The sequence below is a fragment of the Aquila chrysaetos genome, chromosome 7 (assembly GCF_900496995.4).
Source record: "Aquila chrysaetos chrysaetos chromosome 7, bAquChr1.4, whole genome shotgun sequence".
Taxonomy (NCBI): Eukaryota; Metazoa; Chordata; class Aves; order Accipitriformes; family Accipitridae; genus Aquila; species Aquila chrysaetos.
Window position 1 is genome coordinate 40,019,205 of NC_044010.1, and position 17,323 is coordinate 40,036,527.

Sequence of the window (17,323 nt, forward strand, 5' to 3'; positions counted from 1 at the left end):
TTCTGTGAAACATTAGTAATCCTTCTGCATGCATTACCAACCAAATATAATGTAGTTTAGGAATCCAGTACTATAAAAGCCAAAAGCCCTGAATCTTTTGATGACAAATAATTATGAAGAACATTTTAGTTGAAGGACACAGGGAAATGATTGAGCAAAGTTATATTTTATGTGAGGAATAAAGATGCATGAGAACATATTTTCTTGGTTATTTGTTTTCCAGGAAGAAGACTAGAAGTACAAAATCTAGATATATGAAGGCTTTATTTTGTTAAATTTCATAATTTAGAAAAATTAAAAATAAAAGCTATTGTTTCTTTAGTTTTCTTCTCTGTTTAACAGCAGAGTTTACTTAAGAGCTAGAAAAGTCAGTAGGAACACTTACTTGTAAGCATGTTTTGTTGCCTGGATTTAAGATTAATAAACTGACGGAGTTGGTTTGGCAGCCTAAGGGGACTTTTACAGTGCTGAAACTTTTTTTCTTCTTTCTTTGTCATAGGGAAGGCTTATTCTGCGAAATGATACAGCTGGCACTGAAAACTTCTTTAGCCTTAAGGGAATAGGGAAGAAACCTCTGGCACAGGATTGTATTGTGATAGATTGCCAAGTGAGCAAGGTCACTCAAAAAATTTTATGGGTGCCCAATTATACCAAGAAGAAGTTAACGTACAAGGTAAATTTTTGCAATAATGGGACAACTATTTTTCTATCCAAGGGCCTACAGATTATGTATTACAATAGGAAACATTATTGTAATTGCAGATATACTATTAAAATTCATGTATCCGTGAGAAATTATATCTAACTATAGTTTATAGCTTATGGATATGTTTATAGTCAGGAAATCTGTGAGATAGTGTATGATTTTGCTGTATGTTCTATGGAAAAAGATTTCTTAGTTTTTTTAGTCTGGTTGCTAAGGGGACAACACTTCTACAATTGCACTCTGTTCATTTGCTAGTCTTTCCTCCCTTCCTCCTCCAGTGCTTTGGAACCAGTGGGCAACTCCATCAGTTTTGAAATCAGAGAAGGGGCTTGAGAATTGCAGGGTTCCTAAAATCTTCATAAAGCATTGGAATATTACAGGAAAAGGACAAAAATTATTATCCTACTGAGGGAAAGATTGCTGCATGACCTCACTATATATCTGTTTCTAATGGCCTAATGGCCTGGCCAGTCAGTGCTTGCATATCTTGGAACAAATTATAGCAGTTAGTGTCTTTTGCCCAGCTGTTGTTTCAGGGATGTTGGATGGAGTTGGGAATACTTGACGTGTTTGCTGATAGGAAAGAAAATTCAGAGGAAATAACAAACTGGAGTTGTTGAAGGGCGGTGGGTCACTGGGAAGATGGGGTAGGAGGTGCTGAGGTAGTTGCAATTTCAGTGGAGGGTTATAAGATATAAATTCTTAGAAAATACAGTTTTGTTAGTTTCCCTGCTCAAGAAGGTCTTTTAATATTAAATACAGTCCTTATTATTGTTCACTGGTTTAGTTAAATATATTTTACAACTGTATTTACACAAACACATTTTCCTAATTAAAAACACTGTTGTATTACTGTAACTGCATGGTTTTCCTACCATTTGTCTTGTCTGCATGTTTAATTTGAAAGTGATAAAAGTATTTCAGTAGTATTCCTCACCGTAGTATTCCTCACCTTCCTTATCCATGTATAGGACTCCATGTCATATGCCAGCAGAGGCAGAGTGTACATTAGGGTAAAAAAGATGACTATTCTTCTTCTCAGCTGCGGAGAAGGTTCCTGAGCAAGAATATCTTGGACCTTGCTCAGCAAAAGCCATCCTTGTGACTGTATTATGGCATTTAAATCTAAAGTAGGTAGCATCTAGATACTTTGGCTGTATACTATTTGCTAGGAGGGCTCAATCTATGAAAATGATGCAGGAGAGCATGCTCTAAAAATTGTAAGCATATGTAAATATATATTTTTGAACTGAGGTGTTTGGGTGTCGGGGGTTTTTTTGTAGATTTTCTTTTGGGGAGAAGGAGGGAAAAGGGGAGAATGTAGATTCTAGAAGATAAAATCTGACTAGTTAACTAGTGTGGACTTGTGAAATGAGTGATTTTTTGTTCTCTGCCTTGGTGCCAGTAGCACCAAATGCTGCTTTGCTCAAAATGCCAGGTATTGGTAGAGAGTGGCCCCGCCTTCTTTTATAATGAGACATCATGTATATACCAGCAGCAGTCTTCTATTGGTTAATGGGAATTCATGGCAATGTGAAATCCTTAAACTCTTGCTAGTCTCCAATTTTTCTCTATTATAGGAGGATTTACATTTAATAAACTTTGTATATCATTAAGAGGGCCAGCTTCATGTTCCTATTTTTTGACTCATTATTAACCCCTCCAAACAAATTAGGAAATGTATTTTTTGGGCATCACCAGCTTTGACATTTTTCTTTTCAACAGTCTTAGCTTTTTAGATGTGAATGCATTTACATTTCTAATATGTTTGTACTTTTTTTTCTGAAAGAAGTCAATGTTTTTGAAAGTTGACAACAGAAGTATTTCTTCTGCTTTCCCATTTCAATATTTTTTGTGCCAATGAAAGCAAAAGACGCCGAAATATCAAACTTCAGAATGCATACATTAAAATTATTCTTGGTATGTCTTTTTCAGAAACATTGTGTTAAATGGATTTATGACAGTTGTAACTATTCCAGGGTCAGCTGGGTCTGATTGAACTTTGACCTCCTTGAGGGTGTTCTCTGGGTACCAAAATCTGGTTTTTGAGTGGGTTTTTCTTCTGCTTGGTTGGTTTTGTGGTGGTTTGTTTTGCCTTTTTTTTTTTTTTTTTTTTTTTTTTTTTTTGTCTCTCAGAAGTACCGCTTGACAGTCCAACCATGTGTGCTCTTTTTTGCTCTGGGACCTTTGGGAAAGAAGTAGTAATGCCAGCTCTTTCATGCCTGTATGCATGTAATAAATTAATCAGTGTGAATAATGCATTTTCTGTATGTTAGTTTTTTACCCAGGAGCCATTGCAGAACAGTTGTTGAAGCAAGGTGGGCTGGAATTGTTGGAAAAGCCATGATTACAAAATCTACCAGTGTCTGGAAACTGTCTCCTCAACAAAGCAAACAATATTAATCACTTCCAGCACTCTCCAGCAGATGTCATGTAGTGTCTTGTGCTATTGTAGTGAGTGAAGATCATTTGCTTGCTTTTAATTCCCAAAGGGTTAGTCTGTAAATTAGAATTTAATCAGTAAATCCAGGACATGATCACCATTATCTGCAGTTATTAGGAGAAAGGGGAAAACCTCCTCTAAGAGGGAACTGTGACCAACAGCCTTGTTAGAAATGCAAAATAAACTATTTATTCAGAAGTGTATAGCACAAAGGGCAACAGGAAAAAGAAGTGATACTAATTTTGTTGTTGTTGTTCATTCCATGCTGCCTGATCACTGTAATTTCTGGGTAGTGTGTTGTGAATCAGAGCACAACAGACTGTGATTTTGTCTTTGTCATGGTTTCCCTTGGGGGCAGTTGCTGACAGCCCAATAACTCCTCCTTTTTAGTCCAGCATCTCTGAAATTTTACCATATTGTCCTTTAGCTAAGTTGATGACTAGGTAGAGGAAATCTTGTCAGCTTTGGTGGAGACAGAAAAAAGATAATTCAAGAAGTAATAGTTTTAGAAATGTTTTTGACAGGACCTTTTGTAATTTTGTTGGCTAGTGAATATCTTCATTATTGAATTAGTTCGTTGATTTACCCTGTACATCCTCCATTGATGGAGTGTATTGACTATACAAGGTAACTTCTTATAGATAAGCTGGGACATACGTGATATTTTTAAAAAACGTTAAGTATTTCATTTACTGAAATAATAAAGCTCAACCTATATCAAGAATGGTATAAGATGTGCCAGTAGCTGATGAGCATAATAATTTACAGGCATGTCCATAAACAATTTACTGCACAATGAATACCTAGCAATAAGTAATTCAGCTGAATTAATACTTGGGTAATTTTGCCTTTGAGATGTAAATTTAGCTTCACTATTCCATTTTAATAACTGAATATATTAAACTATAAACTTAATAAAAACTCATTTAATTAAAAAAATTAATTACACTGTATATATGTTACTCTGTTTCTCAGTATTCACTGTATTTATCTAATAGCCTCAACCAAAATAAGTGCAAAAGTGACTATTTAAAATGAAAGTTAAGTCTGGGAGGAGAAAGAGGGAAATAATTCCTCTTCCCTCTGAATCATGCTTTTCCCATTTCAAACATATATAGAGTGTTCATGTCTGGAGCAACAATAACTTTTGTATGTGTGGTTTGTTTGTCTGTGCAACCATTAGTATGTATCAAGAGAGTTGGGGAGGGAAGTACCTTTGGAATTCAGTGGAGGTCATGTGCATGACTCCACCAGTCTACCTTTAAAAATGCTAAGCAAAACACTTTCAGTGCCCAGAAAGCTTTCCAAGATTAAAAAGACAATTTCCATAAATTCCCTTGAAAAATGTGAACATTTTTATGAACTATTTTCTACTGATTGATGCGTAAACCTTAGGGAAATACTGCCACTATGCTCTTCATGGCTGGTTCTAGGGGATATTACAACAAATAGTCTTTCTTGTGATTAACTTACTCCTGGGTCGGAAAAAATGTCACAACAGAATTCATAAAGAATGTGTGCACATATAACGTCAGCCAGAAAGCACATCCTTCTCTGATGCTGAATTAATGTAAGGTTAGTGACTGCAATGTAAGTGGATTTTAGTGGCTGTAAAATTAGATTCGAATCATCCTACAAGAGTAGGAAGCATAAAGTATTTCTATAAAAACCCAATCTGTCAGTCTCATGACAAAATTTTTTATACCATTTTCTTTTGGTTTTTATATAAAACTCGGTCTGCTGGATATAAATAATTGTCTCATGTCTTGATGGTTGCTTCTAACGACACCTTTGATAGTAACTTTAGCCATAAAGGTGCCTAATTCTTTCAAGGCTTGGTTTTGCAGTAAAAATATAAAACTGTGTAACTTTCAAAATAGATGTTCAAAACAGATGTCATTAAAGTAAACTCGCCAGAGGAATCTCAAGGCTCAGTTAAATTACCTTTCAGGTATTAGGTTATACAAACTGTTAGTAATTTCTAAAAGTATTGTAGAATAAATACATAATAAAAAAATATGAAATCCCCTGTTCTTCAGTGCATTTCTCTCTATATATATCCATTTCAGATCTTTACAATTTCAATGAAAGGATGACATAAAGGTTGGGTATTTGTAACAAATGTCTCAAAATAATAAAATTGTACACTGTAAACCTTTAATAAGGGGCTTCCCTGTTCAGGCTAAGTCTTGCTTGGTAACGCATGTGAGATTTCCTGAGAATAAATTCCGTGCAACTCTAGTAACCTGATTGCTGAAGGTCCTATACCCTCATCAAGTTTGTATTCTTTAACCACGAGTAAATCTGTGTATTCCATTATCTTTCTAATTTTAGCTGTCCTTCCAATTTCAATCCTTTTAGCTTCCACTTTGACTACCAGAACTTCTGTAACAGGCTTCACTACAGAAAAAGCATTCTTCATAGCAATAATGAAAGGTACAAAGGCCTACAGAATGTAAGAATAACTGTAGTTGTTGGCAGGGGTTTTTTTTTTGTGATTACTACTTATGAAATTGTTTGATCAAGTAAGGGTATAGTAAGGTCTTAGGTCTGATTTGTTTCTTGAGCTAGGTTAGTGGTCTTGACAGGTGGCCTGGCTGGGTTACGAATCTGGATTATGTAGCACTCTTCATTATGTAGAACTCCGGATGGCAGCTGAACAGGCAGGAATTATTTGGGGAGTATACTCAGTGCAATGGAAAGATGTTTTATTTCAGTGTTGTAACATGCTGGTGGCAAAATAAAAGCGATTGCAAGAATTAAATGAATTCCTAATAACTCAGGAACTTGCAAGGTATGCACTGAAAGGAGGATGAGGGAAAGTAATGGGGGCTTCTTTTGAAACATCTGTCATTCTTGATAGTATTGAAAAAAATCTGGTTATCAGATTGATCAGTGACTCTCACAGACCCAGTTCTGGCCTAGTGTCAAGCAGCATTAACTTTTTAATAAGTAAACCCTGTCAATATTGTTAAACAGACCCAAGAAACAATTTTCAAATGGAAACCTTGAACGTATTACTGTCTAGCTTTGTTATACAAAGAGATAGTGGAATTTAAGTATATTTGATTAAGTTATGTACCTCTGTTCACCACTTTGGCTTGAAGTGTCAGCTGACATTTTTTAAGTTATGCTTATTTGGTTATTCATCTCTGGAAAAGATTTTTTTACAATAATTTTGAATATTGGCTTTCCATTCCTATTCATCTTAAATAGCCATATTACAGCTCTGCAGAATGAGTTTTCAAACCTATGACTGATAAATTAGTTTAAAATTGTAACATTTTATAAATCTGCTCCTTTTATACTTTTTGGCTGTGTGTAAATAATGCCTTGAGCTATAAGACAATGGAGAATGCTATAATTTAAAAATTAAATCCTTGGACATGGATTGATTTGAGCAAATTTTCTGCAGGGTCACAATGATAACTTTAATAATAATTTACATTTTGGTTTCACTGTGGTATTCTACAATTCTTATTTTCTGAGTGATAGTGAAAGGATGTAACATACGTTGTGTGGGTTTGGGGAAATTTGTGGTTACTGAAAGCCAGCATTTCTTCACTGAATTAATTGTAGCGATTGCATGATAAATATTACGGCAACTTGAACAGCTTTGCTGTTTGTTTATTATGTCACACATTATCTTTCTAACAAAATCTATGCAAATAAAGCATCTAATTTTGTTATGAATTTGAAGGACTGATGATGGTATGTGCATCCAGGCTTTAATACAGAAATTTTATTGGAAGTTCTATTCCATTTCAGGTTATTCTATTAGTTCTTCATTAGATTTTTTTTGAGAATGAGTAGTACCAAAGTATTTTATTAGTTATCAATGCAGTTTTACATTGCATGACAGATAATTAACTTTATTTTCTTGTGAAATCTTAAAAAGAATTAGTGAAAGACAATTAGTCTTAATAGTCTATCAAACTCCTTTTTTCTTGTATTTTCTTAATTAAATTGCGCTATGTGATGGAGCTTGGGCTTATACATTCTTCTAAAGTACTTAATAAACATTTTTAAAATTATATATTAATTATGTACTATTTATATGTTACATATATAGGGATAAACATCAAAGTGGGAGTTTTTATTTTCCTAGCTCACTTATACAGATAAAAAGTATTTCACACATTAGGTTACCTGGTGTATTTTCTAATGGTTACGCCCAGGAACCATTCTGGTGGTTCAAGGATGGATGAACCACCATAGAAAGGTGTTCAAGAATGGAATAACTACCAGTAGGAAAGTTTTTACAAGACAGCATTAATATTGATATGATTGGGTTTTTGGCAATAGGATACTTACAAAGATTGTAATGAGAATCAGCAATGTTACATCGATTGCAGGTGCTTTAAATTGGTCAATGTTTTAAGAAACTGCAGTTATTCATGCCTGACAAATTCTGTGTGTGCCTCCGCATGTGTGTGTAGATCCACCTATTTCTATCTGTGTAAATACTGTGTGTATGTATATATCTGTGCAACCCCGCCCTTGATATGAGTCCATCCGAAAGGAGCTTACTTTTTTTGTATTGGACGGGTACGGAACACAAGATTTCCTTTTTCCTGTGCCATGGTTATCATCAGAACACTTCTCCCCAAAACATTTCCAGCTAATGTACTCTGTGTGCACCAATATTATTGTTACATACAAGTTCTTACTCTTTTCTAGTGTAGAATCATCCCTAAATTCTACAGTTTCACTATTTTTATCTTGGTATGTTCATATCTATTGGGATACTTTTGAGGCAAGATTTTTGTCTTTAGGTTTTCTTGGATCATTCCTAAATTACAAACAGTTCTTTGAATGCAAGACTTCTTTCCCTAAATTCCAGTTAATCTATCTGTAATTGTTCATCATTCCCTCCTTGCAAATTAGAACAAATGTTAATGGACTGCCTCTCCTGCTAACTGGTAAAAGTAATTCCATATCTTGGCTCATTTTGGATAGCTTGTAAATCTGAAGATTTTTTGTGGGTAGAAGAGCCCCTATTTAGGCCCTATTTTCTTCCTGCAAAATTTATTTGCCTAACAATAATGACCCATAATAGATTTTGATAGGCACATTCAGGTACCTTCGGGAACATGGTTCTGCAGATTATTGTAGGATGTAAGATTATATAATGCTACATCTAAGACTAAAATTGTGTCCTATTCTTACATGCAGTCCTCATAAGAATGTATTCTGATAAGAAATAGCTATCTCTAATATTTAGAAGGAAGTTGACTTAAAGCTCACTGTATATAAATTCTTCCATTGCTTCACTCCAAGCTTTCCTCTACACTTAAGAAATCCTTGCAAGAAGTTGTTCTTACAAAAATCTGAAATGTCTGGACTTTTTCCTATGCGTACTTTCATGTTTCCATCTTTTTCACTTTCTGAGAGTTCCTGGATGTGTTGTTATTATATTAATATATGTGTAATATATCTACAGTTAAGCAGACAAGCATTACACAACATTATGGCATATTGGAACCTCAAACGTCTGTGAACACCTCCCATTAAATAGAATTCTTGGTATGAATTCTGATATTAATATAAATTGCCTTGTGTGCATGTGCAAGTGTGGGCATGCACATTTAGTATCCATTTGCCATCTGAGGTTGATCATTTAATTAGTCTCAGTAACACAGTTGGTAAATCACATGGCCATCAAACCAAGACAAGGTTCAATGTAAAGAAGACATAAAAAGTAACTAGCAAGTGATGTCTGTTACAACCATAGACCTTGTCAAGATGTTGGAGGTAGGAGATAATATTGTTGTGACCACTGTTTGGAGACTGAAGCAGCATGGAGAATACTAGTGAGTTTAATGACTGCAGTAGGAAAGGTGACAGCAGACTGAGGGCAGCATCGGTTGTGTACAATTTTTAACATGGATTTATAATGGCCAGAGAAATAATGAAATGACTATTTCTTGGGTGCACTTTAGAACCCTACTCTAACATTCATTATAGTCTGTATCTGATCCCAAAAGGTTTTAGAATGTGAACATGAATGAAAGAAAAAGACATAACCATTTTTGACAATGGGCGTCACAGATGTAATAGTGTAAGACTCCTTTTCATGGCTGCCTAAGCAACTCATCTTGCATTTCCAGTCATTTAAAGAGTCCAGTGTGATGTTACAGGAACAGTGAGTATTAACTGGCCATTAGTGCTTTCCCCTGAGAGTAACTCCCACAAGATCAGTTTACGGCAGAATCTTCTTGACTTCCAAAAGCAATAGGAATTGTGATACCCAAAAGTTCTTACTGTGATCCTAAGCCCATTCCTACTTTCACTCCAGAAAGTACTTGAGCGAGACATTAGTCTGTCCATTAGTTTTTATTTACACTGGATTCTAGCAGCAGAAGACAATGGAGTGAACATCAATTTGTTAAAGTTGTTTCCTTTTAAGCTGAACTATATCTCACCAGAGCTAGAAAATAGGCAGAGTAGTTCCAGTATTTTTGCTGTTTTGGCCTATTTTCTTAAAAATGCATTTTTGTCAAGATCTGTCTCATTGTGGAAACACAATTCAATATATAGCAGTTAAACAGGAGAAGGGTGAGGAAGTAGTGGCAATGACGGCATAAGCCTTTGGTGTGTATTAGAAGCTGGAGTACGTCAGGATGTTCAGTGAGGGAAAGTCAAGGGGGAGAATGATACAAAAGCAATGCGTGAGCAGTGATGGGGGGTTGTTGCATATTTGGGCTTGTGAATTTGGCAAAATTATGAACAGAACTATGGCTTTATCGTTTGGCACAAAGGTTTAGATAGTAATGTAGATTAGTTGATTCAGCATCAAGTTATATTAATGCTTAAATTAATACAGAAACAGGCATTCAGTTTTAAGGTTGCTCAGCTGAAACTCAAGATCGTAAGGGAAGCCTTCAGTACTCTATTGTATTTCATACCCATGTTTCATAATCTTTTGTTAGTACTAATTGCTTTACAGCATAAATAGTATTTGTGAAACTGCATGTATAACTAGAAAAAATGTTAAATACAGTACTGCTGATAGACGTTTTATTTCTGAATTCATTGGGCAGTTTGTCATTTCAGATGTGCAAGTTTTTGTATTTTAATTTCCTATTTCGTGTTTTGTGAAAACAGAGATAGAAAGAATTCCAACTCTTTGGCTCAGATTGCATAACTTAAAACAGTCGTCTTAAAATCTTCCTAACACCTTAAAGAAGCAAGGAAAGCTGTTTGTGTCCTTGCTGGAGAGGATGGGAGGAGGGTAGTGTGCACTGTAGCTTACCCTGCAGTCCCAGTTCTCTGATCATTTAGACTTGGGGCATTTTGAAGCATACCATGGCTGTCTTTCTACCCTTGAAGGGAAAACTGCATGAAATGGCAATGTGCACTCAGATTTCACCTTGGCGTGCAGCTGTGAAGCAGTACCTAGGATGTGCATGTGGGTGAGGACAATAGGGTACACCTTCTTATGAGAACTTTAGGAAGGGTTTGGGAAATGTGATTGCAGAAGGCAGAAAAGCTATTTAGAATTTTAAAATCTGGCATTGGGCTGTAGCAAATTAGAAGCATATCTATTTATGGAGTAGTATGATTATAACTAAATTAGCAGAAACTTTGTTGAACCAAAGCATTAGCAGGAATACTAAATTTTAGACACAAGGGGGGAGAAGAACACTATCAGATGGAAAAAAGAGGGGTTTTTTTGAAGTTCAATTACTGTTAAGATATGGTGGGCACAGTGGAAATGCCATGGAAAGAAAGAAGGAGAATTAGATGTTCATAAAGAGCAAAATCAATTGACAAATTTTAGCAAACATTTCAAGCAGCATTAATTGATTTCCAGAGTTTGAGGTGTGAAAAGATTAAACAGATCAAATGAATGACAAATTATGAAGAGAGAGCTCATGCACAGAGGTAAGGAGTTAACTAGAGCTATCTCAAGGTAAAAAGTCTACCTCTGTGTTTACGACAGGATTCCATTCTCTATAAATTAGTGGTGAACTCATTTACTATCAAGGGAGCAGTGGAGATGCACAACTATTTACAATGAAAAACTGCATAATTTTTCATGGGAAAATACTATGCATTTAGAAAGCTAATGTCTGTAAACTAGCTTCTGATATCTGGTACCTAACTTCCAGAAGTTTTCATGAAAGTGGGGGAATTTAAAACAGCCAAGTTAAATGCTTTACTATAGTCAAGTGTAATTTTTGAATTTTTCAAAATATGTACTTCAGTTATTTTAAAGTAGTCAAAAGAGAAATCAGAAATCTGCAGATCTATAATTCCAGCATGATTTCTGCAGAATGTATGTAAAGATGAATCTTGCTTTCGTTAAGGATTAGAGTGGTAATGGAAGAAAAAAAGACCTTAAAAGTAAACAGAGCTTTTAAATTAATATCAACAGTATCATTTTTATAACTGTCATATATGCACATAATACTTAATAAAAATTTGCACACAAGCTCATGCATATGATTCTAGATTGTTAAAAGCAAGGGTATTTCTGGCTCTGGGAAGTCTTTTGAACCAGAGGATTTATGTGATTAAATTCATACTATGAAAGAGCAACACCTTCAGTGCCTTTTGAAGCTTTCATAAATAGGGATAAAAGAGGTGACAAAGTTCTGAGCTTCTGGTTGCTTTCTTTTAGACACTTCTTGCCTTGAAATCCACAGATTTAGACAGCCATCTGGGTTCTCTGTCTAGCTGGAGAAAGTAGGCTCCCAGCAGCAGAACTCTAAAAGATGTAGCAAAAGGAATGGAGAATCATATTACCAGGCCAGTGGTAAAATAATAAGACATATTTTCTCTGTGGATGTTTAGTTAATCTCTTCAATCTGAGCAGATTAGGGCCAAGGGGTTTGTTCCAAGGTCTACAGGTCTGGCCACTGCCCTAAACTCCTAGTTATTTAGTAAAAACTGTTGCTATAAGTGTCTTTGTGGTCTTATAGATGGGATCAGTGTGACTTCAGATATCCATGAAAAATTGCCTAATTTGGGAACTGATGGAGTCCAGTCATAAAGTATTCACAGCAAGGCTATCCACTGTCAAAGAAAAAAAAAATTCTGGCTCTATCCAGGAGTGAAAATCTGAAGATCTTTCCTAGCAAAATATTAGCTTCCTTTACAGGCATAAGTTACAGCTCAGTGGAGAAAATAATTGTGTACCTTTCAGAAGCAGGTGCCCCATTTTAATTTTTTTTTTTTAATCTAGCCAAATTTGAGAACTATTAATTTCTGGTGGTTCTGACCAGTAAAAAATTCATAAGGGGTGGTGACAAGAAGTTATGATTGTCTTTCCATTGTCCATCTCTCATCCCATCCCTATTGAACAAAAAAGTGACAAAAGTGGAACCTCCTCAAGAGACAGTGTAGTGATATATACATATATATATTTGTAAATATATGTATGTGTGTGTGTGTATACTTTATGCAAGCAGAAAATGGACTCACTTGATTAGCACTTAGTAGAAATATGATACTAGAAGGGACCACAAGCCTCAGTAGGTCTCTACCCTCTAGAATTGCAGACAGTCATGTAGTAAATATCTAGTTTAGATAGACTCACAGAACATCTAATCTGTGGGACTCTTACACCATGAAAGACAAAATCTTTCTCAGCTCTCCAACAAAATATGGGACCTGCAAAAAAAGATAACTGTAATGTGTTATTGGAAAAGTGCGGGAGAGTTTGAGATCGCCAGTCTTTGAACACTGAAACAGCAGTGCGTTTGTTAAGTAAACATCCCAGATGATCCTAGAAAGTCAGTCATGTCCAACACTAAGAAAAGAACAAAGCAAAACCCCCAGCAATCTTATCAGTCTGATGCAGGGGAGGGAAGGCAGAATTCCTTCCCGTCTGTTGATATGGGCACCTGGATTCAAACGCTGAAACAGTGGCCGTGTATGTACTAACACGACTTCATTGTTCATAATCAACTTTTTCCTGTTGGGTTATACAATCACTTCCTTAAGGTTAACAACTTCATTTTAGAATCATTTAGCTTCTGCTAATTCACTACTCTATTTGGAAAAGTATCCAAAACTTCTCCTGAATGACTGAAAACCATCAAACTTCCAGTCCATATTTATTCATCAGCAGTCCATATCCATTTCATGTTTATAGTCAACTATGCCAGCAGTGTTCCTTTTTACTTTGACATTTTTTTGTTAGAAACTACTCTGATACATCCAGTCTTTGACAGAAAATGTATTACCCTACTTTCCTACATTTTATCCAATTTAAATTAATCACTACTTTTCATCTGCCTCCATGTTACTTTTTCCTTAAAAAAAATCTCATTTTAATTAATCTGTTCTATCCCTAATAATTTGCTGTCTTTTCTGTTAATCTAGCCTTGTTTTTAGGTACTTATCCTTTACTTCTGTATACATTACTAACTTCATTGTAAACTAAAATGGAGTAGTCCATAAACGTAGGCTCACACCTAATTTATGGTTTATCTTGTATGAAATTAAACTTCCCCATCTTCAGTGTGTAACAGCCCCTCCTTTTCTATGCCTTCTCTTTGTTGTTAATAGTGAAAGATTTTTTTTTCAAATTTTTTTCCAAGTGCCAATTAACAAGGCTTTCAATCATTCTCTTTTTGGCCTGTTTTTTTTCTTGACAATTAGTCTCTTTTCCTATTCTTTTTGGTTGTTGGACTTCAAATAGCCAGCTTGAAATGCAGATTTATTGGGGAAGAGGAAGAATGTTTCCTTACATTTTTTTACTTTGTTACTTGGAATAGAAGTTCCAGATTGTACTAGAACTTGAACAAAGTATTATATTAACATAAATACCCCAGAGACGACAAACATTATAGGCAATGACTGGCTGTAATAGAGGACAAGATGATGTTAGAATTGTTTTTTTCTACAGAAAATATGAACAAAACTTATTCACTAAAAAAAAAAAAAAGGTAACTTTGGGGAGGAAGAAAATGAACCATGCATCTAATGCTTTTACTGTTGCAGAAGAGATCTTTGTAGAATCCAAGTCTCCGCTTGGATGCTTGACAGGCTAGCTGTAGTCATTAATGAAATGAATAAATGAGCTGGAAAAAAAAAAAAATCAAGCCTTTCTGACTTGACTTGTGATTTCACTCAAAATTCACCTAAACAACACAGAGACAATTTTCTTATTTAACGTAATAAGAAATTACAGCATGCTAGAGTACTGCATGATATCCTGAAAATGCTTTTTAAAAGGACTCCATGCCTCAGTGGAAAATCATCACCTGTAGTCAGATATCCACTGCAGAAATCGCAGTGCCAGTGTGAAATACTATCACTCAGCAGCAGTTTGCTCCACCCTGTGGCGGAGGTAACAGAAGAGAGGGTGTGAGGAGAACCATTCCCACAGCCCAGCTGCTGGCTTTGTGCACCACCAGTGACTTAAGCAGTTAATCATCAGCTGTGCTTGGTAACGCCTCAGACTTGAATGTCTCTTCCGTGAGCAGCTGATCAGAGAGTCTGTCTGTAGCAAACTTATAGAAGTGACAAAGAAATGAGATGCAATTCAAAAATACTCTCAGCCTGTATTCCTGCAATCAGCTTTATAGTTTGCAAAATCTAAAATTCAGCATATGAAAATTGTATTGGTCTTTTCATTGTTCAAATAGTTACTGTGTATGCCATCACATATGTGTCATTTACAAAATACGACATATCAAAAAGCATGGTTTAATATGACTTGAGGTATAGCAACTGATGTTAAACTGACACTTCAGCTTTTGCTTCGCTCTGTCTAGTTAGATGGATCACTACCGTTAAACCCCTTTGTTACACTTCTAAAGAAAATGTATGTAAAATATTAAGGACCTGACTGTGCAACTCTATGCATATGTAAGTAGTTCCATGGGCTAAGCGAGATACTTTTACTCGCGTTAAGCAATGACTTCAAAATTTGTGCTTGATATGATCTGTATATGCCAGCACTACTTTTACAGTATGTATTCTTTTCATGTGCATAAAGGTTAGGACTTACCAATAGCATACTTTATATTCTACTTTTCAAAGCAAGTAGAATGCATATTGTGTCTATAGTGTTCTTGCAACAGTAACCTGCTTTTGATGATTTTTCCTCTTTGTGAATTCTCTTCACCAGGTATCTTCAGATATTTCAATGGTGGCTGGTGCACCTATTATCACTGTAGAACCAGAAGACACAGTCGCTTACACTTTGAGTGTATCTCCGTGGAGACGAGGAACCTTTCAAGGTACAATATAGAACCAAAATATATAAAATCCCTATAAATTAGCAGATTAGATCTGTTTACACTTAATGCTTACAGTTCTGTTCAACATAACCTTTCTTCTGGAAGTAAGGCTATAATTACTGGTGATACTGTTTTTTAAGCTGGCTCGTATTTTTATTTGTAAAGGTATATTACTGCTAAATATGTGGTCAGGTCCTTCAAAAATGCCAGCATATGTGCAATTTTATGCATTTAATTGGTCCCACGAAAATTGACTCAATAGGAATTAATGACTTTGAATTATCACCAAGTTCTTGGGTCTAAATTTAATTTTCCTAAACTTGTTGAAGAGCTGTAGTTATCTCAGCACTACTAGGACCAAAGATTTAAAGGCAGAGACCAGAATTTGATTCTTTCCCTTGATTGAAGTTCAATTTGTTGACCACAAGACTAGAGTACATACACAGAATGTAGTGAAGCCAATTCCTTCTTTGAGATGTGTAGAGGCTAGGAATATCTAAAATTAATTGCAAATAATTTGCATCAGTCCATGTTTATACTGGTATTCTTATGATACAATAGCAAGACTCTTGCTTTTTTTAACTAACATCAGCCTGTCATATTTAATGTTTTGTCCTGAAAAGAATTTCTTTAAACAAATATTTTTTTAACAAATCACATTTCATAATTTTCAAATGCTTAGTAGGAATTCTAAAATTCCATGGTGCTCATTCTTTACCTCATAACATGAAAAGCATGATTGTGAGAATGAGACTGTACTGTCAGTCTTTTTCTTCTTTGTAGAGTAGCTATTGTAGTAACTCTCGGCAGAGCAAAGTACGAGAGTGTGCTTAGGAGGGAATTATGGGAACAGAAGAGACCATTTTAAAGCAACTGAATAGCACTCAGGAGACTTAGATTTGAACAACGTCTTAAACAAATTTTTTAATCCAAAATGCTTAGTGTATAGTTTTGATATTGTGTGTTCCTACTCCAAACCCTTGATTCTGCTGTTTTCTTAGACAATTGAGATTAATGACAGCTGTTTTCTCAACATTAAAAAGCTATTAAGTTTTGTCCCTGAGGATGCCAAACTAGTTTGCTCTTTTGGCCATTTTGATTTTAGTATCTGATGTGTAAAATGTAAGTAATAATGCCATCTCAATTCACAGGTGATTTGTGAAAAGAGATTAATACTTGTAACAGAGCTTGGCCTAGTGCCACAGGAAAACTTCAGTGCCCTCTTGCTAAATCTGTATCCCTGAGACAAAATTCACTTTCTATGAATAGGAGTCAGCTTTCAATGATATTTGTGACCATCAAAAATGTTCACCAGAAAAAATTGAGGATGCACTCTATTTTAACTTATGCCTTTTTTTTCAGGCTTTAAAAATTTAGGAATATTCTCTTCTTCTGGCTTAGAAAATCCCCAATTCTTTTATATATACTGAAAGTAGAAGAGGTTCCAGGGGCGCTGTCATACAGCAAATTAATACAAGGTGATAAAAGCCATGCCTTAAAGGGGCAGAGGTGGCACATTCACATTGACATCTCCTATGTTCTGTCATTCCCCTAACTTCTATTACAATGGTTTCCATTATGTCTGGAAGTACTATATCTTCACTGAGCGAGAAAAAGAGGGAACAGTCAGTCTCTCTAACCCAACAGAAAAGTTCTTGGTTCAAAGGCTGGGAAGCCACGCACGGTCTTTTTTTGGGAAAACAGTTCATTTATTTTACACTTTAAAATAACTCAATAGAAGGCTGAAGTTATCCTTTGAAAAGAGACAGGGCCCAGTTATCTGCCGTCCGCCCCCTCGCTCAGTGCTTGCTTTAATCACTACCTTAGGAAATCATGTTCATTCTTCCTGTGGAGCAGGGACAGTTTTGGTTATGTCGCAGAAATTTGTGGTAACATCAGTTAGGAAGTGCTTACTTTGTGGCTTCAAGGGGAATGGAAGTCTCTCTGCTTCACGCTGTGCAAGGCTGGAAAGTCGTA

At 35.5% G+C, this 17,323-nt stretch overlaps 1 protein-coding gene across 1 annotated transcript in view; it reads left to right on the forward strand.

Moving 5' to 3' along the window:
• The window catches only part of CFAP47 (cilia and flagella associated protein 47), a 354,799-nt gene that overhangs the window by 182,444 nt on the left and 155,032 nt on the right, over window positions 1-17,323 (forward strand). The window contains exons 48-49 of the mRNA XM_041125007.1: window positions 500-673; window positions 15,235-15,346. Of these exons, the coding sequence (XP_040980941.1) occupies window positions 500-673; window positions 15,235-15,346 (286 nt within the window). The remainder of the gene's footprint in view (window positions 1-499; window positions 674-15,234; window positions 15,347-17,323) is intronic.